Source organism: Sus scrofa, chromosome 12 (genome assembly GCF_054392235.1).
Source record: "Sus scrofa isolate SSC_HxYL_T2T_F1_AM1 chromosome 12, Sscrofa_HxYL_maternal_Yorkshire_Landrace_v2.0, whole genome shotgun sequence".
Classification (NCBI taxonomy): Eukaryota; Metazoa; Chordata; class Mammalia; order Artiodactyla; family Suidae; genus Sus; species Sus scrofa.
This window is the reverse complement of record NC_139394.1, coordinates 586,299-611,027: the sequence shown is the minus strand read 5'-3', so window position 1 is coordinate 611,027 and position 24,729 is coordinate 586,299. Positions and strand designations below refer to the sequence as shown.

Genomic DNA, 24,729 nt, shown 5'->3' with positions numbered 1-24,729 from the left:
CTGTGCCCACGTGTGGGCTGTCAGGACGCTGCCCTGTCCCGATCCCAGGCACCTGCAGGGATCCAGGTCCTCAAACAGCAGGATCGGGAGCCCCTGCCCCAAAGCAGCTCTCGGTGCCCAGAAGTCATTGCTTTGGAAGAGGGTGGGGAACAGAAGGCTTAGTGTGTGGGCCTCTGAATCGTCACTGAGCTGCTGAGGGAACTCAAGTGATTCCGGGGCCCACCCTGCCCCTCCCGTATTTATTGGAAGTGTCTTCTAGGGAAGACTAACCTCTCGGAGTTTTTTAAGTGATAGGTAACAGGCCACCTGCGGGTAAACTGAGAAATTTGCAATCAGTTGCCCATTTAAAATGTTTTCTTCTAAGTTCTCTGGCGGCCTAGCAGGTTAGGGGGCTGGCATTGTCACTGCTGTGGCGTGGGTTCAGTCCCTGGCCTGGGAACTTCTGTATGCCACGGGTGTGGCCAAAGAAAGTGCTTTCTTCCTCAAGCCCTGCATCTCCTAAGGAATTCAGAGTCGTTCGGGCCCCGCTCTTCTTTGCTCCATGAGCAGCTGTGTGGACACGGATGGTCTAGATGCAGCAAACGCGGGGCCCAGCGTGCGTCTGGGAGCAGGTGGCTCGAGAGGTGGACGGTCTGTTTCTGGCCTGAGCCGTTCTTCCCGGTCTTGAGCCGTTCTGTAGGCCAGTGATGCTCAGACAGCATGTGCCTTAGCATCACGTGGAAGGCCCTAGGCCAGGGTCTGACCCGTGCCTCCGCAGCCACCTCAGCCCCTGCCTGCAAAGCTGATGCTGGGTCCTTAACCCCTGTGCCACAGTGGGAACCCCTAGTTGCGGTGTTTTACTTAGCAATCACTGGGTCCAGAAAGGGTTGGATATTCGGTCAGTGATGTTCGGGTTCACAGCACCAGTGTTTTCACTCTGGCTCTGCTTCTGGCTCCATCCTGACGTTTTCGTCCACATGCAGCTTGGCTGAGTGGGTGAAGGAGGCTGTTGAGAAGGGCAGGAAGGGCAGGTGCGCCCCTAGGAAGACTCCTTGCAAGCGTCAGGCTTGGTGTGGACACTGCATGACCTTGACCGCCTTTCCACTGAAAGTCACTCTGGAGAAGGGGAGGCAGTGCCTGTTACTAGTGAATTCTGAAAATCAGAAGCTTTTATATTTTAAACTGGTTTTGGGGGGTTTATTTCTTGTCTTTTTGTCATTTTATGGTTGCACCCGCGGCATATGGAGATTCCCAGACTAGGGGTCTAATTGGAGCTGCAGCTGCCGGCCTACGCCACAGCCACAGCCACGCCAGATCCAAGCCACGGCTGCAGCCTACACCACAGCTCACAGCAACGCTGGATCCTTAACCCACTGAGTGAGGGCAGGGATTGAACCCACAACCTCATGGTTCCTAGTCAGATTCATTTCCGCTGCGCCACGACAGGAACTCCTGAACTTTTTATCATGGAGAATAACAAACATTCTGGACATTTTTTTCACAGCCAGTCTCGTTCTATATTCCCACTGCCCCATCCCTTCCCATCCAGAGCCGGACGAGTCATGTCATGTCTTAGTGTCTCCAGAAGATAAGAGCTTTCTTTTTTTCTTTTTTTTTCTTTTTGTCTTTTGTTGTTGTTGTTGCTATTTCTTGGGCTGCTCCCGCGGCATGTGGAGATTCCCAGGCTAGGGGTCTAATCGGAGCCGTAGCCACCGGCCTACACCAGAGCCACAGCAACGCGGGATCCGAGCCGCGTCTGCAACCTACACCACAGCTCACGGCAACGCCGGATCCTTAACCCACTGAGCAAGGGTAGGGATCGAACCCGCAACCTCATGGTTCCTAGTCGGATTCGTTCACCACTGCGCCACGACGGGAACTCCAGAGCTTTCTTAATATATAAGCATAGTACTGTTATCACTGTTGAAAAATAAACAGGAATTTTTTTTTTTTTTATCTTTTTAGGGCCTCACCTGCAGCATATGCACATTCCTGGGCTATGAGTCCAATTGGAGCTGCAGCTGCCGGCCTCCACCACAGCCACAGCCACGCCAGATGCGAGCTGCGTCTGCGACCTACGTTGCTTGTGGCAATACTGGATCCATGAAGATGTGGGCCAGATCCGAGCGAGGCCAGATCTCAAACCCGCATCTTCATGGATACTAGTTGGGTTCTTAAGCCACTGAGCCACAATAGGGACTCTGTTTTTTTGTTTGCTTGTTTGTTTTTTGCATAGAATGATTTTATTTTTGCTAAATCAACAGCAACAGATTCTTCCTTAACATGCAGGATATAAATATTTGTATATACTTATTAGTTGTTTGGAGGAACATGAACCTAATGGTTAATTAACGTCAATTATTTTTGTCAAATGTGGTTGAGGTGATGAAATTACGAAGTTCAAGACAGATTTTCCCGTTTTACTTATTTCATACACACACTCCTATATGATTTGGCTCTGGATTAAGTTTTTTTCTTTTTAATCTTTTATTTAAGATGCCCAGCCACAGCTTTATTGAGGTGTAATTCGCCTATGCTCCCCTTGGCACCCGTCAGTTCCTGGGCCAGGGGTTGAACCCACGCCACAGCGGTGACAACGCTGTGCCCTTAACCCGTTGCGCCACAAGAGAACTCCGAGCAGTGATCTCCCAGTGTCTCCTTAGGGCTCAGATCTCTATACCATCCTTTTTTCCCCCTCCAGCCACACCCCGGCATGTGGAAGTTCCTGGGCCAGGGATTGAACCTGAGCTGCAGCTGCAGCCTGCTCCACAGCTGCGGCACCGCTGGCTCCTTAGCCCACTCGCCACAGCAGGAACTCCACATGCCTGCCTTTTTCTAATTGTGGTGAACTGTACATAACATAAAAAAGTCTACCATTTCCAGGTGTGCAGTTCAGTGGCATTAAGTTCACTCCGTTTTTTTGAGGCCATCACTTTTTTTTCTTTGTCTTTTTTGCTTTTTGCCATTTCTTGGGCAGCTCCCGCGGCATATGGAGGTTCCCAGGCTAGGGGTCCAATCAGAGCTGTAGCCACCGGCCTACACCAGCGCCACAGCAACGCGGGAGCCGAGCCGTGTCTGCGACCTACACCACAGCTCACGGCAACGCCGGATCCTTAACCCACTGAGCAAGGGCAGGGATCGAACCCACAACCTCATGGTTCCTAGTCGGATTCGTTAACCACTGGGCCACGACGGGACCTCCGAAGCCATCACTTCTAACTAGTTGAAACGCCATTTCTTCACCCCACGAGGAGCCCTCGTACCCATAATGCAGTTACTTCCCATCCCCCGCTTAGCTCGGTCCCTGGAGCCGCCCGTGTACTGTATGGCCCCAGGATTTACCTGAACCGGAGGTTTCCTGTGCGTGGACTCCTGTGGCGTGTGGCTTTTCGCAGCTCGCCTCTCAGCATGGTGTGCCGAGGCTCACCCCTGCCGGAGCCTGTGTCCGCGCGCCGTTCCTTAGCCGCATGCGTTTCCTTTCCTGCTGTTTCCCCTCCTGGCCGTGGGGAGTAGTGTGGCCATGAGAGCTCATACACACGTGCTGGTTTGAGCCCTTGTTTCCATTTCTTTGGGGTGTGTACCTAGAAGTGAAGTTACTGGGTTTTGTGGTGATTCTGGGTTCAGTTTACTGAGGCGCCACCAATCGTTTCCACAGCAGCCATATCCCTGCCCCCCACCCGCAGTGCCACAGGAGTGCCCCGACTCGTGCCCACCCGCACCAGCGCTTGCTCTTCTCCTTTTTGTAAATCGTGGCCGTCTTACTCCCCACCCCCGTCTGTGCCGAGCTCTGCTGGTTTGGGGAAAGGGGTCTCGGGGTGAAATGGGACGGCTTCTCCTACCGTTTCAGTGTGGCTCTCAGTTGCCGTGACCTCATCACAGGGGTGTGGCGTTTTCATAAATTCGTTCAGGCAGTATGTCGAGTGGTGTTTCTCCGGAGAATAAGGTCTGGGGATTCCTCCTCTTCCATCCTGCCGATGTTCCCACTTCTGCCGAAAGGACCACGGGTGACACTCTCCCAGCAGGAGACACTGAATGAGACCGAGCAGTTGAAGAGGCCGAAGAGGCACTGTGCCCACGGGGACTGGTAGGTCGCAGACGAGCTGAGTTTCAGTCTTTGGCATTACCTAAGATGGCCATCTGGGAGATGCCGCTGTGGCACGTGGGTTAAGAATCCGACTGCAGCAGCCTGGGTCGCTGCAGAGGTGCGGGTTGAGTCCCGCGGCCCAGTGTTGCCACAGCTGCAGTGTCAGTCACAGCTGCAGCTTGGATTCAATCGCTGGTCCAGGAACTTTCATATGCAGTGGGTGCAGCCATAAAAAAGTAGTGATAATTTTTAAAAAGGGAGTTCCCATTGTGGCTCAGCCGTCGCGAACCGACTAGTATCAGTGAGGATGTGGGTTCGCTCGCTGGCCTTGCTCCGTGGATTAAGTGTCCGGTGTTGCCGTGAGCTGTGGTGTAGGTTGCAGATGCAGCTTGGATCTGCGTTGCTGTGGCATAGGCCGGCTCTGCAGCTCGGATTCGACCCCCAGCGTGGGAACTTCCATATGCCGCAGGTGTGGCCTGCAAAGCAAAAAACAAAAACGAGATTACGTGACTAGCGGGTTGAAAACCCAACTAGTAACCATGAGCTCGTGGGTTCCATCCCTGGCCACGCTGCCGTGAGCTGTGTAGGTCACAGATTTGGCTCGCATCCAGGAAGACCAAAAAACCCAGAAGGTGATCAGGAGTTCCCATGGCGGCACCGTGGTAACGAACCCAGCTAGTATCCATGAGGACGCGAGTTTGATACCTTGGCCTCGCTCAGCGAGTTAAGGACCCAGTGTGTGGACCAGCAGCAGCAGCCCTGCTTTGTCTCCTGGTTTGGGGACTTCCATATGCAGTGGGTGCAGCTCTAAAAGACACCTCCCCCAAAAAAGACGATCATGTGTGAGTTCCCTGGTGGCACCGTGGGTTAAGGAGCTGGCACTGATGTGGCTTGCCTCGCAGCTGTGGAGCGGCTCAGATCCCTGGCCCTGAGTTTCGTATGCCCCTAAAAAAGATCGTGTGGGTTTTTCCCCCGTTCTGCGAGTGCACTGTTTTCCGTTGCTGGGTCTTACACGTTGAACCACCCTCTTTTCTGGGGTTAATCCCCTCTCCCGGCGGCGGTGGGGGGGGGGGGGGGGGCGTGCCCTTGAACTCATGTGCTGATACTTTGTTGGTGATGCCGTGTCTGTGCGCATCAGGGATACTGGTTTCGAGTTTTCTCTCCCCGTCGTGTCTTTGGCTGGCTCTGGTGTCTGGGGAATGTGGGCCTTGTGGAATGAACTTGGATCTGGCCCAGACCCCTGCTGGGTGGGACCTCTTCCTGGCAGCTTCTGGGCCGCTCACGCTGCCCCCCAGAAAACACAGCCGTGCCCTGGCCACTTGTCGGCCTCTCCCGACCTGGGCTGTGGTCCCAGGCACCCGGGCAGTCTTTGTGGGGACTGCTGCCCTAGGCCTCCGTCCTCTGGGTCGGGGGGTCCCAGGAAGGAGGGTGTCCACATCCTGCAGGTAGTGTCCTCCCTCGAGCAGCATTTTCCCTGTCGTCCTCCAGAGTCTGCGTGTCCACAGAAGTGACCCCAGCCTCCAGCCTGTGCTGCGCTGGGGTCCAGGCCCTGCCAGATGTGAGGAGGTGGCTCGGATCCAGCATTGCTGTGGGCGTGGTTTTGTGGGCGAGGAAGTGACGGCTGAGGGTGGCCCGTGTCTCAGAACCCCTTATCTGCTGGTCATGCGTCCTGTTGACCGGCCTCTAGGAGCCGCTCGCGGGTCATGCTTGCAGCAGGCAGAGTGCCCACTGGAGCGACTGCCCACTGCCTCCTCCGGGTCACTGCTTGCCACTGCACCCGCCCCGTCCAGGTGGTGCCCTGGGGGACGCCTGGGGGGTGACCCCTGTGCAGATGAGCCTCAGTGTGCGTGGATCCGCATTTGCAGACCTCGCCTGCTCCCTGAGGTGCACCCACGTCAGTGCTCCTGTGGGCACAAGTGGGGCACCAGGGTACTGAGTGCCGTGTGCTGGCTCCGCCTCCTCGTTCTTGCTCCTGCTGTGAACATGTGTCCTTCTCACCGTCTCTCAGGGCCACGGTTTTCATGGTCTAGGCTTTTCATTGGTGATTTTGATGTTTCGGGTGGCCTCTGAGCATAGTTCTGAAAAGGCCCAGAGTGTTCTAGGCAGAGAGAGCTGTGGTGCGAAGGGCTTCACAGGAAGACACGGCAAGGACGCATTGGTGACAGACCAGCAGCATAGGTTACACCGTCTCCAGTCAGAGGCGGAGAGCCAGGTGTGCGCTCACCCCTTGACCAGCCCGCTCCGCGTCTCCCCGGGTCGGCGGCTCGGCGCCCGCCAGCCCCGCATCCCGCCTGCTGTGGCTCAGCCCTGGGCACTGAGCCCCTTGGGTCTGTGTCAGGCGGCTCTTGGGAGCAGGTGTTCTGGCCTGTAGCAGGAACGGTCTGTGGTCACACTCGGCGGGAGTGGAGTCTGAGTGGAGAGGTGTCCTGAACCAAGGACAGGACGTCGGCGAGGACGGCGGGGTGGGGCTGGGGCTGAGGTGGGACGGCAAACTTCCGGGCCCGAGACGGGTGTTTGGGGGCATTTCCGGCCACGAGGAGGCTATGCCACCATCTAGGCTGAGCCACTGGCCTCTGCCTGTGTGCACATTCCGTGCTGATGGACGGGTGGGGGTGAGGGGTCAGGGTGTGCCCGGCGTCCCTTGGAAGGACACTCTGGGGCTGTCACCCTCCTGCTGAGGCACCTGTTGGGCAGCCCAGCCCCTCCCAGGAGAGCCCTTGCCGCACTCTCCCCTCTCCCCTGGGGACAGGAAGCCTGTGTCACCAGGCACTTGCCTGGATCATGCAGCACAGGGCTGCCCTGACCCCTGGCGACCTGGGAGGTGTGAGAAGGAAAGCCTGGTGCTCTGATGCCCGGGGTTTCTGAGGAGCAGAGAGGCGGGCTCTCGGCCCCAGCCCATCTCGTGTGTGTGATCCCCTAGCACGGGTGTGCCCGTCACTCCAGGTGGCTTCCTGTCGCTTAGGTGGGACGTGGCGTCCTGGGCCCCCTGTGCTCAGCTGGCGTCCCTCCCTCCTGCTCACTGGGCCCAGGGCCCTTCCCCCCTTCCTGTGGGGATGTCTCCTCTTCCTGCTCCTCAGGCTCCCTCCTGGCCCGGCCCTTGCCTGCCTTCAGGAATCTGGCTTTGACATCTGCCCTGACCTACATTAAGCCCCTGCTGCCCTGATTCTGCCTTCGCTCCACCCTCCGCCAGTAGCACTGGTTCAGGCCAGAGTTTGGGCACCTCCCAGACTAGCTGGGCTCTCTGCGCGGGGGCCATGGCAGTGACACACGTGTCCTGCTGGGAGGACCCAGGCTCCATGCCGCCCCAGCGCACGCAGGCCTTATTCAGGAGAAGGACACAGCCGTCCCTCTTGAAAGGGGACAGTGGAGGTGAGCTAGAGGCCTCCTGTTAGTTGTGTATCGGGGGTTCTGGCTGCTTTGGGTGGGTGCGAATCGTATTAGCGGTGGCTGAGCTTAGGCCGAACTTCTGCCTCCACGTCCACCAGCTCCCACGTGGTTGCCTGGACTGATCTCCCACGGTGGACCCGTGCTCGTCTCTCTGGGTAAACAGCCAAGGGTGGCTGGTTGGCCAGGTCATGTGCTGGACGAGTAACCTTTCGAGAGACCGTCCCCGTTCCCCAGCCTCAGAGGACGGTTCCCTCTGTGGCTGTGTCCTTGCCAGCACTCTGAATGGCCAGCCTCTGGCCAGTCTGGGCTGGTCCCTTGGCTCAACTCCCTGTTTTCCTGGTGGCGGCTGACACCGAGCGTCTTGTCGCCGGCTCCCTTCGCGGCTGAGGATCGCCGTGGTGGGAGGGCGGGTGGTGTACCCACTTGGACGGTGCGGGTTGTTTGCCTCTGTGCTCTGGAGGTAACGCCACCACTAGATGCGTAGGTTGCACGTGTTTCCTCCGGGTCTGTGCCTTGGCGTGCTGCCTTCACGCGTGTCTTTTGCGGGATGAGGGACGTCCCCTTTGTCGTCAGCGTTCTGCAGTTTTCCTCCCTCCCAAAGAGATGGCGTGACGGGTCCTTGTCAGGAGCCCGGTCACCAACAGTTCTCCTTTGCGTCTTGCAGCTGTTGTGTGGTTTTAGCGATGCTCCTTTCCTCACTGGATTACCCTGCACGCCGTCAAGAGCCACCCAGATGTGTGGGTCTGTCCCACAGGCTCCTTTCTGCACTGAGGGCAGCCGGGAGTCGGGGCTGCCCTCCTGCGCTCCTTTCTCCATACCAGGCGTCTGCTGCCCTGGCCCCGACCCTCCCTCGGGGCACGAAGGCGTGGGGCGGGTGGCAGGGGTCCCCCACACCGATGCTACTTTCTCCGGGTCACTGTGTCCCCGGCCCCCGCCCCCCCCCCCCCCCAGCCTGTGTGGCGTCGCCCAGCCCAGGCCCACCTTCCCACGCGGTGGAGGCGGCAACCTTGGGCCGTTCCGCGGGTGCCTGGCTGCTCAGGGCGGCGGCCGGCGAGGGCAGGGCAGGGCCGGGGGAGGAAGGCGGGAGAGAAGCGGGGCCCGCGTGGCGGTGCAGAGACGCCGCCAGGGCGCACGGGGGCGTTGGCAGCAGCCTCTCGGCCGAGACTGTGCGGCGGCGTCTGCTCCGGGCCCGGCCTCCACCACCCCTGCCCGCCAGCAGGAGGTACGCGGAGGCTGCCAGCCGTCAGCCCCAGCGCTCGCCGCCGAGGCCCCGGCTGACTTGGGGTGGGGACCCAGGCCCTCCGGGTGGCACGGGCTCTGTCTGACCTGCTGTCTCTCCACAGCAGCGGCGAGTCCTCTGCACATGCTGGCCACGCACGCCTCGGCCTCGGCCTCCCTGCCCACCAAGCGCCAGAACGGCGACCCGGCGGAGCAGCCGGAGCTGAAGCGGGTCAAGACCGAGGACGGCGAGGGCATCGTGATCGCCCTGAGCGTGGACGCACCGGCCGCCGGACGGGAGAAGGGCGTCCAGAACTAGCGGCCGGGCGTTCCCACGTCACTGTCAACCTGTGGTGCCAAAAGGAGACACTGCCTCTCGCGACGCCCGAGCGCGTGCTCCCGGTGGGGAGAGGGCCCTGCGGTGGACTCCCCTCCGCACTGGACACACACCCAGGCGGCCTTAAAACCCCTGCGCGCAGAGACCGGCGTCACCCCGACAAGACCGCGTGGCAACGCCCAGCGCGGGGGGCCTCCCGCCCAGCGCGCGCCCCGCCCTGGGGAGGACGCGGATCTGCGGGGCCGGGGCCGGGGCCCCCGCCGCTGGCGCACGAGACAGTGTTTTGTTGTTGACACGTGGAAGTAGAATATTTTGAGGTGTACTTTCTTTCTTTGCAAAGTAATGGGGTCTTTGACATTTCAGATCACTCCATTTCCGCCCTGGCACGCTCGGAATCCCACGGACCTCTCGCGTGGATTTCGTCTGGGGAGAAGCAGCGACGTGGTTTTGTTTGTTTTTGTTGTTTGTTTGCAGCCTCTGGGATGACGGACCCTTGTCTGTCCTGCTCCAGTCAGATGGGGCCCTTGACGACACCCGCAGGGTCTCCTCGTCAGCCCCGGGCCGCTGCTCTTGCTCCTCCTCCACGCCCACGCGGGGCACCGACCGACCGACCGCGCCACCCCCGCCGGAGGAGCCGCCGGGCTCCGGAGCTGCGCTTCCTGTTTCTCTTCTCTGCTCCTTGCTGTCGTTTGTCCCTTTGTGTCGACCTTGACCCCGGCACAATTTCCACTCTCAGTAAAACAGGTCTCCTACGTAGTGTGTATGTTTAAAACAACAGAGCTATCACTTCTTCATTTGGAAAAAAGATTTAATCTTTTTATCACACATCCTCTCAGATGTCACAGATCTCCCCGAGGGCGTCGGCAGCGGAGGTGCCATCACCAGCTCTCGGCACGTCTGACCCGCCGGCCGCCCGCCCGAAGCGCTGCCGAAGCCCCCCTCGCACTGGAGCAGAAGCTGCCTGTTCCTGCGGCACCTCTGGGCAAGCGCTGGAAACATCCAGGTCGTTCTCTGACTTGTACTAGGAAATGCCCCTCGCCTGTGAGAACTGACTCGAGGACTACGGCTCACTGCTCTCCCACCCAAACAAGAGCAGGCGGAGAGCAAGCGAAGGTGAGAGAGTCGGAGGCGGCGGCCTCGCACGGCCCTCGCCCTCCTCGGGAAGCAGCCACTCGCCTCCCAGAGCGATCCGGGCTCGGAGCTGAGCAGCCCTGCAGGCAGAAAGAGGGCGCTGGCCTTCTTGTGAATTTTTAAATGTCATCATCATAACGTTATTTATTTAAATGTAGTTATTTTGGTATTTAATTTTTTTTTTAAAGAGAGGGGAAAAAACCCTGTATTTTCCTGGTGGAATGAAACGGCTCAGAATGGTATATTTAGGCAATTTTAAAACATTTATTATTTACCTAAAGACCAAATATGATAAATCTGTTCTCAGTATTGTGTGTCAATCCACGGTATGGAGCTGTCACAATGTTATTGCAGACGATGCGTATTAAAAATTATGAAATGACTGCACACTAGCTGGATTTATAACTCAGCCATCTCAGAAATAAAACCATCATGTCAACTCCAGACCACGTGTGTGACAGTGGCACAGCCTCGCTTGCAGACTGCAGCACGGACGGGTCCGAGTGCCTCAGGCAGCAGCCTGCCTCCCAGGCACTTTCCAGAGACCTTGGAATGTACGTTTGTGTTTCTCTTTTGACTCAGAAGGTTTGCAGTCGGCAAAATCATTCAGATCACGCTGTGTCCGCGTGTGAGGTTGGGTGGCTTCACTGATGGCCGCTGGAGCCCCTGACCGTGAGTTCTGGGGAGGGAGGTGGACGGGGCCCCCCGCGGGCAGATGGCCTGGCCCGTGCTCCTAGGAGACACGTCCCACCACCGTCGCCTGCAGGCGCCGCCTGTCGGTGGGTGATGATGCCCGTGTGTGGATTGTGTGGGTCTGGGGGGCTCCCTGGTGGGCTCATGGGTCGGAAGAGCGCCCGTCCTCAGAGCCCAAGAAGAGGAGGACAGGCTGCGTTGTCAGGCGCTAACGTGCGCCCTTGTCACAGGTGAGGCGGTCTCTTTGCTGCTCCTCCGTCTTGTTCAGTCGGCTTACTCACTGGCACATAGAAATCTCAGAATGCCAGGGAGAGGGCAGAAAACCCCACAGATTAACAAACCACCACACCGCAGGCACTTTTTATGTTTGAATTTAGCCCGGAAGTCCCAGGAGCCCTGTGGCCCCCGAGCCCTGGGAGAAACAGCTGGTTCCCGTGGCCCCGGGGGAAGCCTGGTGCTGCAGAGGTCACGTCGCACTGGACCCTGCCCAGCCGCGCACGGCTGTTCCTAAGCGCCTCACTGCAGGCAGTGTCTGCTCTGACCTTTGCCAAACGTCTGCGCTCCCTCAGGGACAAGAAACTTCATTTCAGCAGCTTCGCCCTGAACCCGACAAGACGCAAAAGGGGGACTCACGCGGGAGGCGAGTGACGCGGCTCCTCCCGGGTTCGTGCGCGGACTGAGCTTCCTCTCGAGTCGGGGGGTCTCCACTCGGACAGTTGAGCTCTCCGGACACGTCACCCCTCGCACCGTCCCCTCCCAGGACGACAGAGTAGGCCAGAGTCACGGTCAGAGGGTGGGGCCGTGTCAGGACTTGGGATTTCTGTGCTTTGTGACACAAGGAGACAAGTGACAATCTTCGGGTCCTAACCTCCACTATTCTATAAGGTATAGTGGTGATCTGTGTGCAAAGATTTGAAATTTTAAACGTACCAAGTTCCTGAAACTCAATAAAATATTTTTATTAATTTTAATTGAATACAGAGTATCATTGTCCTTTGGATAAGCTTAAGCAGGCACTGCTCTGTTCGGAGCTCGCCAGAGGCCTCGTGCGCTGGAACAAGTGTCGGAAGGAGCGGCTGTGACGACAGCAGTGCCAGCTCCGGGCTCCACCGCGGGAAGGGGGAGCGCGTGTGCCCGGGCACAGGCTCCGGTCGCAGGCCCCGCTGAGTCAGCCTGGCTGTTGCCGTCGAGTTGGAGTTGAACAGCCCGTAGCTGCCGTTTCTCCTGCAGGCTCAGCGCTCAGCCTGGGAAGGGACGTTGCAAAGCAGCTGAGCCACGTCGTCCTGTGAGACGGAAACCGTGTCTAAGGGGCAGGCGGGCACGCAGGTCCCGGCCTGTCACCCGGGGTGTGGCACCGCCTTCAAGGACAGTTCCCACGGAGCGAAGAGTGGCGCCCTCCCTAGAGACAGGCAGGGCGGTGCGGACAGCGGCCTGGACGGCCGCGCCTTTGGGGCCGGGGTCCGCGGCGGATCCCTGCTTCCAGTGCTTTAGGTCTCGGCCCCTTCTTGCTCCGGAGGAGCCGCTCTGGTGATGCCGTAGTTCACGCCGAAGTGAATGGAGCGGAGGGGGAGGCGACCGCCGTCCTGCAGGGTGACCTTCCTCCACCCGAGAAAGGAGTCGAGAGAGGAGGCCTTCGGTTCGTGGAAGCCGACGAGCTCCTCAGAGCAGAGGGTGGCAGCCGCTGGGGGAGGCGCGCGTCTGGGCCCCGTGCCGTCCCGTGGGCTGAGGCAGCTCTGGAGGCTCCGTGCCATCACCGCGTGGTGAGTTGAGGCCCGAGCGGAGGTGAGGCTGCACCGCGTGCGGGGGTGGAAAGACCCAGGTGGACCCGCCTCCGTGCTCCTGTCCCCAGTGACCAGTGTTCGCAGGTTTCAGACGCGCTCTGGTGAGACGACGAAACCTGTGAACACAGAAGTTCTGACTTGAGACACGTCCTGAGGTCCCCATGGTGTGAACACGCTCTGCCCTGTGTCTCGGGCATTCACGGGACAAAGCAACCGTCTCGGTCGTGGAAGAAGCGACAGCAGGGGATCATCCCCAGAAGAGCAGCCCCTGCAGCAACGACTGTCCTCAACTGTCCCCCCGCGTCTCCTGGCGTAGCTTCTGGGATGGCCTGGGCATCAGCACTGCACACCCTGGAGACAGTGGGCCCGCGGAGGGGCCGGACCAGGGGCGCTGCCAGTCCAGGCGGGGGTGGGAGGGAGACAGGCTTTATCTGGCCCCACGAGGTGCGTAACGTCACGGGGGGGCCGAGACCTGGGCCTGTTAGCTGAGGGTCAGGAGACAGGACGCACAGGACATCAAGGCCTAGAGGAAGGTAGAGAAAGCCCCCCCTGGAGCTGGATACCGCCCCCCGGCTCACCTTGAGCTGCCCACGCTGCTCGGCAAGCTTGGAGAACCACTGACCTGGAACCACGGCGCACAGCGGGTAGGTTGGCAGTTCAGTCTGACCCTGGCTGGATCATGTGCCTGCTTTAAAAAAAGAAAAAAAGTTAACATTCTCTAGAGGCTTTACATAGGATTCAGAGACCACGCAAGATGTCCAGAACCATCCAGAATGACTCGATGTGCAAAGAGCCAGGAAAACCCCTAAAGGGAGAGAAAACAGCGACGTAAGCATATGCCGGGGGCAGCAGAAAGGACATGAGCTGCGACCACACCCCATGAAATGAGGGCAAGTGCTCTCAACGCAGATGAAGTTACGCAACTCAAAAAGAACGAATGAGTTCCCGTCCTGGCTTGTGGTTAATGAACCCGACTCGCATCCGTGAGGACCCGGACTTGATCCCTGGCCCCGCTCAGTGAGTTAAGGATCCGGCATTGCTGTGAGCTGGGGTACAGGTTGCAGATGTGGCTTGGATCCGGTGCAGCTGTGGCTGTGGTATAGGCCGGCGGCTACAGCTCCCATTTGACCCCTAGCCTGGGAACCTAAAAAAAACAGCTGAACGTGTAACTCAAACCCTTCCAACATAGGTAAGCTCCAGGAATCAGTACCCCACCAAATCAACTACTGAGCTTGCAAAATCTGTCTGAATTAACGCTTCAGTTTTTTAAAGACCACATCCAAGGCATGTGGAGGTTCCCAGGCCAGGGGTCCAGTCAGAGCTGCAGCCACCAGCCTCCGCCACGGCCACAGCCACACCGGATCCGAGCTGTGTCTGCGACCTACCCCACCGCCACAGCAACACCAGATCCTTAACCCACTGAGTGAGGCCAGGGATCGAACCTGCATCCTCATGGATACTAGTTGGGTTCGTTAACCACTGAGCCACGACAAGAACTAAAATAACTATTTTAGCACTGAGGAGTCTCCTCAGACTCACAACATCCAAGGAGGTGGTTGATAAAGAAAGGCTGGCAGATTTCAGTGAATTTTGGCATTTCATGTAGCCACCACCACGCCCAGCCCCGCCATGGCAGCCGGGGGGAACAGCACCCCACCTTACTGGCACAACCTGCTCAAGCCAGGGTGAATAAAAGGAGCTTCTGCCTCCAGAGATTCGAGCTGTGTGTTTTAATCTGCCTGGAACTCTGCTGAGGAGCCGGTTCAGCGTGGTCATTATTTCAGCATCCACAGCTAGAACAGCCTCTCTGGTAGCATGAATCCGGGGATTCAAAAGGCAGAATGAGTTCACACCATGGCGCGGTGGGTTAAGAGTCCAACTGCAGCAGCTTGGGTGCCGTGGAGGTGTGGGTTCGATCCCTAGCCTGGCACGTTGGGTTAAACGTGGCACACGTCGCAGCTGTGGCTTAGATTACATCCCTGGCCTGGGGCGATCCACGTACTGTGGATATAGCCATTTAAAATAAAAAGGCAGAAGAGCCTCCCCCCCCCCAATCTTATTTGATCCAGGAATTTAAAGAAATTTGTGACACAACCTTAGTTGAACAGAAGCTTAAGTAACAGACTTCAGTGACCATGCATGACAAGAAATACAGTGTGTGAAGATGGTTTGTAGGTCACTACACGGATGACCACAGCCTTTGGCTGTAAGATCTGCAAGGCCCCAAGGACTAAGGCAGCAGTGCTTGGGAGAGAGGGGAGAGACTGATTTTCTGCCTCACATGCTACAATATTCAACATGCCTGGTTGGCAACAAAAAATTGCAAAACATATGGCGCTCCCGTCGTGGCTCAGTGTTTTAACGAGTCTGACCAGGAACAATGAGGTTGTGGGTTCGATCCCTGGCCTCGCTCAGTGGGTTAAGGATCCAGCGTTGCTGTGAGCTGTGGTGTAGGTCGCAGACACCGCTTGGATCCCTCGTTGCTGTGGTTGTGCTGTAGGCCGGTGGCTACAGCTCCAATTAGACCTCTAGCCTGGGAACCTCCATATGCCGCGGGAGCGGCCCAAGAAATGGGAAACACACACACACACACACACACACACACGCACAATTACAAAACATGGAAAGGAAGAGAGAACTGTGGGGGTTCCTACTGTGGCTCAGCAGCTTAAGGACCCCACGCTGTCGCTCTGAGGATATGGGTTCAATCCCTGGCTTCCCTCAGTGTACCCGTTAAGGGTCTGGCGTTGCTGCAAGCTGCAGTGTAGGTCATAGACACAGCTCAGATCCTGCGTTGCTGTGGCTGTGGTGTAGACCAGCAGCTGTAGCTCGGACTCGACCCCTAGCCTGGGACCTTCCATCTGCTGTGGGTGCGGCCCTAAAAACAAACAAACAAACAAACAAAAACACCATGGGTCATTCACAGGTGAAAAAAATTGAAACCATCCATGAGCAAACGCAGAAATTAGAGTTAACTACAGAGTCTTAAATATTCTCAAAGAGTTGATGGAAATAATTGACAAAGAACTAAGTTTATGAACAATAGAGTAATCAATAAAGAGAAATTATACAAACAAATCATACAGAAATTCCGGAGGTGAAAAGTTCATAGCTGAGATTTGAAAATCAAATCTGTTCAACAGATCTGACCAGACATCAGAAATGATCAGTGAACTTGACAGGGTAACTGAAATAACCCAATCTAATCAGGAGAAAAAAAGAATGAAAAACAGAACAACTTAAGGAGAAGTGTGGGATACCGTCTAGAACCCCACATTGTGTTATGAGAATCAGGAAAAAGAGGCAGAAAAAGAAGATAAATACCTGTACAAGAAGCTCAACAAATTCAAGCAGGAAAAACTCAGAAATCCGTAGCATGGAATTCCGAGTACGTGGAAGGACATCCTTTGTTCCTGGGCAGGTAGACTTCATACCGTGACGACGGCGTCACCTCCAAAGCCGTCTGCAGGTTCAGTACAGTCGCTGTCAGGACTCCAGAAGTCCGCTCCGCAGCAATGGAAGAGCCAGTCCTCAAATTCAGAAAGCAGCATAAAGGGCCTTAAAAAGCCAAGACAGTGTTGAAATAAAGAAGTCGGAGGATCCACGCTTCCCAATTTCAGTAATTCCGACAAAGCGACGGTAATCACAGCAGTGTGGTTTGTGGAGTTCCCGTCGTGGCTCAGGGGTTACGAACCCGACAAGGATCCATGAGGAAGGGGGTTCGATCCCTGGCCTCGCTCGGTAGGTTAAGAATCCGGCACTGCCACAAGCTGCGGTGTAGACCACAGACATGGCTCAGACCCCGAGCTGCTGTGGCTGTGGTGTAGGCTGGGAGCTGCAGCTTCAACTAGACCCCAACCTGGGAACGTCCACATGCTGTGGGTGTGGCTCTTGAAAAAGAAAAAACCAAACCAAACCAAAACCCCCAGTGTGGTTCCGGCATAAGGACTGATACATAGACCAATGGAGTAGAAATGAGAGTCCAGAAATAAACCCAAACATCCGTGGCCAATTGATTTTTTAATGCACTTTTTTTTTCTTTTTTTCTTTTTTGTCCTTTTAGGGCCGCACCTGTGGCATATGGAGGTTCCCAGGCAAGGGGTCTAATTGGAGCTGCAGCTGCCAGCCTCCCCCACAGCCACAGCAACACGGGATCCGAGCTGTGTCTGTAACCTACATCACAGCTCACAGCAACGCCGGATCCTTAACCCATGGAGCAAGGCCAGGGATTGAACCCGCAACCTCATGGTTCCTAGTTGGATTCATTAACCACTGAGCCACAACAGGAACTCCTCTTTTTTCTTTTTGGACACACCTGTGGCATGTGGAAATCCCTGGGCTTGAACCCACCATGGAAGCAAGCCAAGCTGGTGCAGGGAGAACACTGGCTCCTAAACCCACTGTGCCACAGGGGAACTCTGTCAATTGATTTTTTTTTTCTTTTTAAGGCCGCATTGCAGCACATGGACGTTCCAGGGCTAGTGGTCGAATCCTACACCACAGGCACAGCAACACTGGATTTGAGCCACATCTGCAACTGGCAGCAACGCTGGATCCTTAGCCCACTGAGGAGGGCAGGGATTGAACCCACATTCTCACGGACACTGTGTTGGGTTCCTACCCAGCTGAGCCACAACAGGAGCTCCTGAATAGGCAGTTTTCCACAGACGACATATAGCCGACCGACAGGAACGTGGAAAGATGCCCAGCATCGCTCATCAGGGAAATGCAAATCAAAACCCAAGATACCACCTCATGCCTGCCGGGCCGGCTCGGATGTCTAGTGAAACAAGTCAGAGAAAGGCAAGTTCCGTGTGTTCTCACTTAGGTGTGGAATCGGCCACAAAACAAATAGGACGGAACAGGAGTAGACGCAGCTGGAAAGGGGACCCGAGGGGCTGGCGGGGGGGACGCCCAGGCGCCAAGGGCCGGCGGCAAAACGGCGCCGGGGATGGAACGCGCAGCACAGGGATGCGCGCCCGCGAGGCCGCGCTGACCGTGGTGCGGGACGCACAGCCGCACCGCTACTCGACCACCCGAAACCAGCGTCGTCCACGTCGGCGCTGCTTCAACGACCGACACTGACGGGAGCGGCGGCCTGACTGAGCTGGCACCGAAGGGCTGGCGGAAGACGACAGAGGGCAGATACTGACGACGGAGTCTCAGGTTTGACGCCAGAAGGAGGAGCAACGAGAAAGACGACATCGGCGGAGCCTCGTGACCGTGAAAACGCGGGCCTCAGGGGGCGGCACCAACAGGGTGGAGAGACGAGTCCACAGACCGGGCGCGCAGCAACTCCTACTCTAACATCCAGAAACCCAATTTAAAGGTGAACGGGGAGTTCCCGTCGGGGCGCAGTGGCAAGGAATCCGACCAGGAACCGTGAGGTTGAGGGTTCGATCCCTGGCCTTGCCCAGCGGGTGAAGGACCCGGCGTTGCCGTGAGCTGAGGTGTGGGTCGCAGACACAGCTCAGATCCCGCGTGGCTGTGGCTCCGGCGTAGGCTGGTGGCTACAGCTCCAACTGGACCCCCAGCCTGGGAACCTCCACACGCTGCGGGAGCGGCCGTAGAAAGACAAAGTAAAATGATAGAAAATAAAGATGAACAAATGGGAGTTCCCGCTGTGGCACAGTGGCAAGGAATCCGACCAGGAACCGTGAGGTTGCGGGTTCGATCCCAGGCCTCCCTCAGCAGGTTAAGCATCCGGCGTTACTGCGACCTGTGGTGTAGGTCGCAGATGTGGCTCAGACCCCGAGTTCCTGTGGCCGTGGTGCAGGCCGGCGGCTACAGCTCCGACTGGACCCCTAGCCCGGGGACCTCCACAGCCATGGGTGCGGCCCTAAAAAAGACCAAAAAAAAGGTGAACAAATGCAGTTCTGACACATCCTACAACACGGATGACCCTTGAAGACACTCATAAGCCAGACACAAAGCAGAAGCAAATATTGTCTGATTCCACTTAGGTACGATAGCGCTCAAATCTGAGACAGTGAGCGAAACAGGCTACCACGGGCTGAGGGGCACAAATGGGAGGGCGTTTAATGGGCACAGCCCTTCCGTTTGGGAAGGAGAAGAGCTCCAGGGGTGCAGGTGGTGACGGCCGCCCAGCAGTGCGGATGTGCTTCCTGCCACCGAGCGGTGGAGAAAAACACGTCATGTGATCGGTTTTGTTCTGAGCACTTTAGCACAATTACAAACACGCGCAAAGGACTTGGGCAGACGTGTCTCCCAGACAACCAAGCAACCGACACACGAAGAGATGCTCAACATCACTGCCCACCAAGAAAACGCAAACTAAAACCACGAGGAGCCACTGCACACCTACCAGGATGGTGTGGATTTGGAAAAAAAGAAGATAAAGGGATGCGGGGAAACAGGAGCCTCGGCACCACTGGCGGGCAAGTGAAAGAGCGCAGCGGCCACGGACGGTAGCTCGGGCCCCTCCCAAGTTGGAAGGAGTTACCGCACGGCCCGCAAGCCCACGCCTCGGTGCACGACGTCTGCGGCAGCGCCGCCCCGGCCGCCGAGACAAGCGACGCCGGCGCCCACCCCGCGCGTGGGAGCGGACCACCGGACGAGGCCCCTCCGTGCAGAACACCCTTGGGCCCGCAGAGCAGGGCCGCCCGACCCGGGCTGCGGCTCGAGCTGAGGAAGCCGGCGGTCCCTGCCTGCGGCGGAACGGCTTCCAGCCGACATGTCCAGAAGAGGCCGATCCACGGACGGGACAGCCCGTCCCGTGCCCAGGACAGGGAGGGGGCTTGGGGGAGCGGCCGTGGCTTCCCCGGGGCACGCGGTCATCTGGGCTGAAGAAGTCCTGGCGCTGGAGGAGGGGGCAGCCGCCGCCTGTGAAGACACACGAGCGGGTCTGCATCTCACCCCCAAAGGAATCAGATCCCGCCAAGAGCTTGCGCCACGGCGTTCACGGCAGCACTGCGTGTCGTCGCCCAGATCTGGAAACACTCCAAGTGTCCTTCCGTGGTGGACGGACGGACAAGCCGTGACACGAAAGCCCTCAAAGGAGGAACGAGTGAGCCACGGGGGCGCCTTGGGCGGGACGCTGAGACACCAAACGCAGCCTCGGCCCAGGCCGAACTGTCTGGCAAAGATGCGGGAGTCCCAGGTGCTAGCGCCGGACGGAGGCCAGTGTTGGGGGGGCCGGGGGCCGCGGGTGGCATCTGGCTCGGTGGCCTTGACGGGCTGTGCAGCAGTGAGACTGTGCCCCGGACGCCGGTCCACCTGGGACGGCGGCTTCGGATGCGGTTCACACGCCAGCCGGCCAGCTCTGGAGACCCGAGCGGCTGCTTCTTCGGCCGCTGGCTTTGCAAGGAGGGGGCATCACCTCCTTCCAGGCCCAGGCCCCGTCCAGCACACAGGCCGCTCACGGGAGTCGGGCTGCACCGAGGTCCTGGTGGCCTCCACGCCTCCCTTGGGACACTTTCAGGCCTTGGAAGACTGCCCCGCGGGACACGTGCTTGGCCGTCAGGTCAGTACGACGTTTAATAGGAAACCGTGCTTTTCACGGGAAGAGCTTCGGGACGGTGTAACGAGTCAGCTCTTGCCTCGGCATCAGAAAAGCAACTTGGTTTTGGTCTCAAGTCTGAGAGCAGAAACCCTGTCCATTCCTGTATTTGAATCAATCACGTAGCCTGATTCGTGGCTTGTTTTCGCTCACAGGACAGGACGGCCTTGGTCGCCATGGGCACAATGGCTGTAAGCGCCTGCTGGCAGGAGCCCGTGTCCCGGGCAGGAGCCACACGTCTGCTCTGATGTCCCCAGGACACCCTCCTCCGCAGGTTCCGGCCAGAGCTAGACCGTGATGGGGGCCACCTGCCCAGGAGCGGCAACACGTGCTCATCCGCCGCCCGGGAGGCCTCGCTCAGCGACAGGACCCCGGCCGGTGGCCCGGAGGAGAACAACAGGACATGCCGCCCCATCCGTGGGCAGCTCAGTCAGAGCAAAGGTCTGGGCGAGAACAGCCTCCGGGGGCTTCTCTCAGGTCGAGCTTCACACCCACGTCGGAGTTCCTGCTGTGGCACAGGGGCTTAAGGGATCTGGTGGTGTCACTGCCGTGGCACAGGTTCAATCCCTGGCCCGGGAACTTCCATACGCTGTGGGTGCAGCCTTAAAAATACAGTAAAAATTAAAACCATGTTCCACTAGTCCTCAGTTCTTGAGGACATGTGCTTTTGTTAAAATCCACTCTGTCTCCATCTAGCAAATAGTTTTAAAATTAACACCAAAACAACTGACCTGATATCCATGAGCCACATGTGGCGATGACACTGCAGAATGGCAGACGAGCGTCTCTTCCGCACGCGGGCGAGCACACACACGCACTCCCACACGTGCACCGGCAGGTCGAGTTCACGATGACTAGTAACCGAGGAGAGCGGCCCACGTGCGCAGGCCGGGCAGGGGTCAGCGCAGGATCGCGGGCTGGCCGGACACTCGGCGGTGTGGTTCAGACGTGATGGAGGCAGGGACATGATGGAGGCAGAAACCCACGCCTGTCCCCGCCAGCGGCGGGAAGCCCTCCGCTCAGCGCCCACGCCTCGCTCGCCGCGCTTTCATCCTGGGCGGATGGGTCGGGGGGCGCAAGGGGCCTACACTCTTTATAAAGCAGAACAATCTACACTCTTCAGAGAAACACACCAGATTCTGGAATATCTAAAGTCCACCAACACGGTGTCTAGGCTACAACCCTGAAGTAGCAGACGCACGAGGTAGGGGGACGCTTACTCGGAATAAAAGAACATTAATGGAGGACTTCCCGTCGTGGCGCAGTGGTTAACGACTCCAACTAGGAACGTGGGGTTGCGGGTTCGATCCCGGCCTTGCTCAGTGGGTGAAGGATCTGGCGTTGCCGTGAGCTGTGGGGTAGATCGCAGATGCGGCTCGGATCCTGTGTTGCCGTGGCTGTGGTGGAGGCCGGCGGCTGCAGCTCCGATTGGACCCCTAGCCTGGGAACCTCCATATGCCACGAGAGTGGCCCTAGAAAAGACAAAAAGACGAAAAAAAGAAAAGAAAATTAATGCAGACTTGCTCCGAGAGTGTCTAGATGGGAGTCACCAAAGATTTTAACTCGGGTGCTCTGAACACACACAGAGATGTAAAGCATGATTGTTCCTACGAACGAACAAGCGAAAAAGCTTAGTTAAGAATTAGGAGCTCCCGGAGCTCCCGCTGTGGCTCGGCGGAAAAGGATCCAATGAGGAACCATGAGGATGGGGGTTCGATCCCTGGCCTCGCTCAGCGGGTGAAGGATCCTGCGTTGCTGCGGCTGTGGTGGAGGTCGGCAGCTACGACTCCAATTGGACCCCTAGCCTAGGTGCCTCCATGTGCCTCGGGTGCAGCCCTAAAAGGCAAGAGAAATAAATATTAAAAAAAAGAATCAGAAGCTGATTTAAAACTGACAAATTCATCTAAAGCTTAAACTGCACGGTATAGGCTCTGGGCAGAGTGGGCGGCGCGGCAGTGGTAGGTCATTAACGGTGGCAGTCCACAGGAAATGAAAACCACCCTATTTTAAAAACAGGAAAATACTTTACAATACAGGCTGTGAAGCACGTGCGCTTGCATCCCAGTAGGAAAGAGACGAAGGAGGAACAATTATCTGAGGAAATAACGGCTGAATGTTCACAAGTTAGAAGAAAGCCATGGCTTTCCTGGCGAAAATTCACAAAGCTCAATGAGCCCCACGCATGATCCACACAAGAACACCAACGCAGCCACGTCACAGTTTGCAAACCGTCACTTCATAAAACAGTTCTCGTCATCGTGAAAGAGAACACGGAGAGGACACGGGGACTCACGGCTTCTTTCCACACGCGTGGCCCAGCTCCACGTCACTTGGAGAAGAGAGAAGACGAGGGCGGGCTCACACCGCCTCGGAGCCTCCCCGCGCCACCGCGTCACCGCTGGGGGAAGACGTTTATGAAATCCTCGCACGTTCTGTCCCTCAGCGCTTGAGAGCCAATCGCACTTGCAGTTTTGAAATTCCAAGCGTTCTCATCGTGGCGCAGCAGAAACAAATCCGACTAGGAACCACGAGGTTGCGGGTTCGATCCCTGGCCTCGCTCAGTGGGTTAAGGATCCTGGCGTTGCCCTGAGCTGTGGTGTAGGTCGCAGATGTGGCTCAGATCCCGCGTGGCTGCGGCTGTGGTGTAGGCCGGCAGCTGCAGCTCCAACTCAGCCCTTAGCCTGGGAACCTCCATATGTTGTGGGTCCAGCCGTAAAAAGAAAAAGAAAAAAAAAAAAGAAAGAAATTCCAATAGAATTTTAAAGTGGGATGGACTGGGAGCTTGGGGTTGGTAGATGCAAACTAAAGATTTACTTCGGGTACTATAGACACACAGCAGGATGGGAGGGGTGAGCTCTGCCGTCCTGCCGTGCAGCACAGGGAACTCAACCCAGTCTCTTGGGGTCGAAGGTGGTGGGAGGTAATATGAGGAAGGGAATGGACACAGACGTGTGACCGGGTCACTCTGCTGAACAGCAGACGTGCACACAACCCTGTAAATCAACTATAAGAGTCTCAAGTATCATTTCATTTAAAGTTCATCTGGGGAAAAAGTCCTTAAGAATATTTCTAGTCAGCGGAGCCACGTACGCAGAAAACTCTAAGTCAGCGGGTGACAAGGGAATCTGACACGTGGCCTCATCACAGGGCACATGCACGATTTTCATCAAAACCAGAAAAGCACACCGGGCACCACGGTGCAGGAGACCCCAGACCTGCAGCATCAAGTGGGCTGTGGGTGCCCTGCAGTGGGTCACCCCGCGCCCGTCTGGAGCAGCAAGACAAGGCCCGCACCTCGCTGCGCGTCGGACGTCACACTCGGGACGAAGCAGGAAAGCAAAGACCACACAGAGCACCCCTGGAAAACCTTTTGTTTTAATCGTGAGCTGATACCAGGAACTATTGAGCAACAAGGCCGACAGATCGGGCGCAACACAGAGAAGCACAACCCCTCAAACTGGAACAAGCAGGTGAAAAAATGACCAGGGTTCTCACAGACAAGACAGACAAGTTACAAAACAGCTGGAGACGGCCAGCGAAGGCTCTGGAAGCGTCCGGCCTGGCGCACGTCGCTCTTTTCTGGTTCAGGGAAGGTCAGCCTGTGTGCCGAGCTCGGTCAAGGCCAGGCCGAGGCGGACGGCCTCGTGGCGGGAGGGGCAGCCAAGCCAGGAAACCTCGCAGGAGCAGGTGCCGCTGTCGCAGAAACAGCTGGACGGGGTAAAGGCGGACGCACAGGCGCTTCCAAGACGTTTGTGAAAGCGAAAAACTCCAATACGCATCTTTGGGCAACGGAAGCGTGTCCTGACACGTCCACGTGTGGGGAAAAGCTGAAGCCGGGCCCCGAAATGCTGCAGAATTGGCCTCCCCCAAAGGCGCGGGCTTCCCGGAGGGTCTTCTCTGGAGGCCCCCACAGGGCGGGTGAGTATTCTGCTTCTTCTGTATGATTCTCCTGTCTTACAGCAGACAGTTTGTACTTTGATCTCAAGCATTTCCTGATCCATGTCGAAGAGCAAAACGTCAGCGCAAGTTCCCAGAGCGTTGCTGTCACGCCGAGGCCTGTCACAGGAGGAGGACCTGGCGGGAGACCGTCTGCAAGTCTGGTTTGGTGGCAGAGACGCAGCTCCCACGGCTTCGGTCTCACAAGCTGCACGGGGGCAGGGAGCGGGGCTCAGCCTCCAGGTCTCGGGGAGCAGGGGCACTGCGGCTGAGCCCAGCGGGACGGCCGAGCCTCCACGCCCCGGCCCCACCTAGGACCTCGGAGCCCTCCTCGTCCACGGCCCTGTGAGGTGGCCCCTGGATGTCCCCTGTGGACACTGGGGTTGGACAGACCAGTCCTGACCAGCCCGGCCCCCAGCAGGCCTCGTGGGAGCCCTGGGCGGGGACTCTGACAACTGTGCCCCCTGGACCCACATCGGGGGTTGAGGCAGGGTGGCGAAGGCCCCAGCTCACACCGCACGCGTCAGAGGTCATTCGTTTGAAAGGCGGCGACTGCCACTGTCCGGGGGGCTGCGGAGGTGGGCCTGCTCCCCACACCTGCTCGGGGCGAAGCCAGGCCACGACGGGCCTGGGGGGCGACGGTGCCTGCAGGCCCTGTGTCCAG

At 57.7% G+C, this 24,729-nt stretch overlaps 1 protein-coding gene and 1 long non-coding RNA gene across 3 annotated transcripts in view; one reads left to right on the top strand and one right to left on the bottom strand.

Annotated features, from left to right (window-relative positions):
• The window catches only part of FOXK2 (forkhead box K2), a 54,781-nt gene extending 42,981 nt beyond the window's left edge, over nucleotides 1-11,800 (top strand). The window contains exon 9 of one of the 2 annotated variants that reach the window (XM_013989821.3): nucleotides 8,797-11,800. In XM_013989821.3, coding sequence (XP_013845275.2) covers nucleotides 8,797-8,987 — 191 coding nt within the window. In that variant the 3' untranslated portion in view covers nucleotides 8,988-11,800. Of the gene's footprint in view, nucleotides 1-8,793 lie in introns of both variants that reach the window. The other variant, XM_003357920.5, reaches the window with a different exon arrangement.
• LOC146397954 (uncharacterized) lies at nucleotides 11,764-15,456 on the bottom strand. Its single transcript, XR_014820501.1, has 2 exons — nucleotides 13,189-15,456; nucleotides 11,764-12,726 (listed from the first exon to the last, which is right to left on the bottom strand). It is a non-coding gene; the product is annotated as an uncharacterized LOC146397954 (long non-coding RNA).
• Between the last annotated feature and the right edge of the window lie 9,273 nt (nucleotides 15,457-24,729).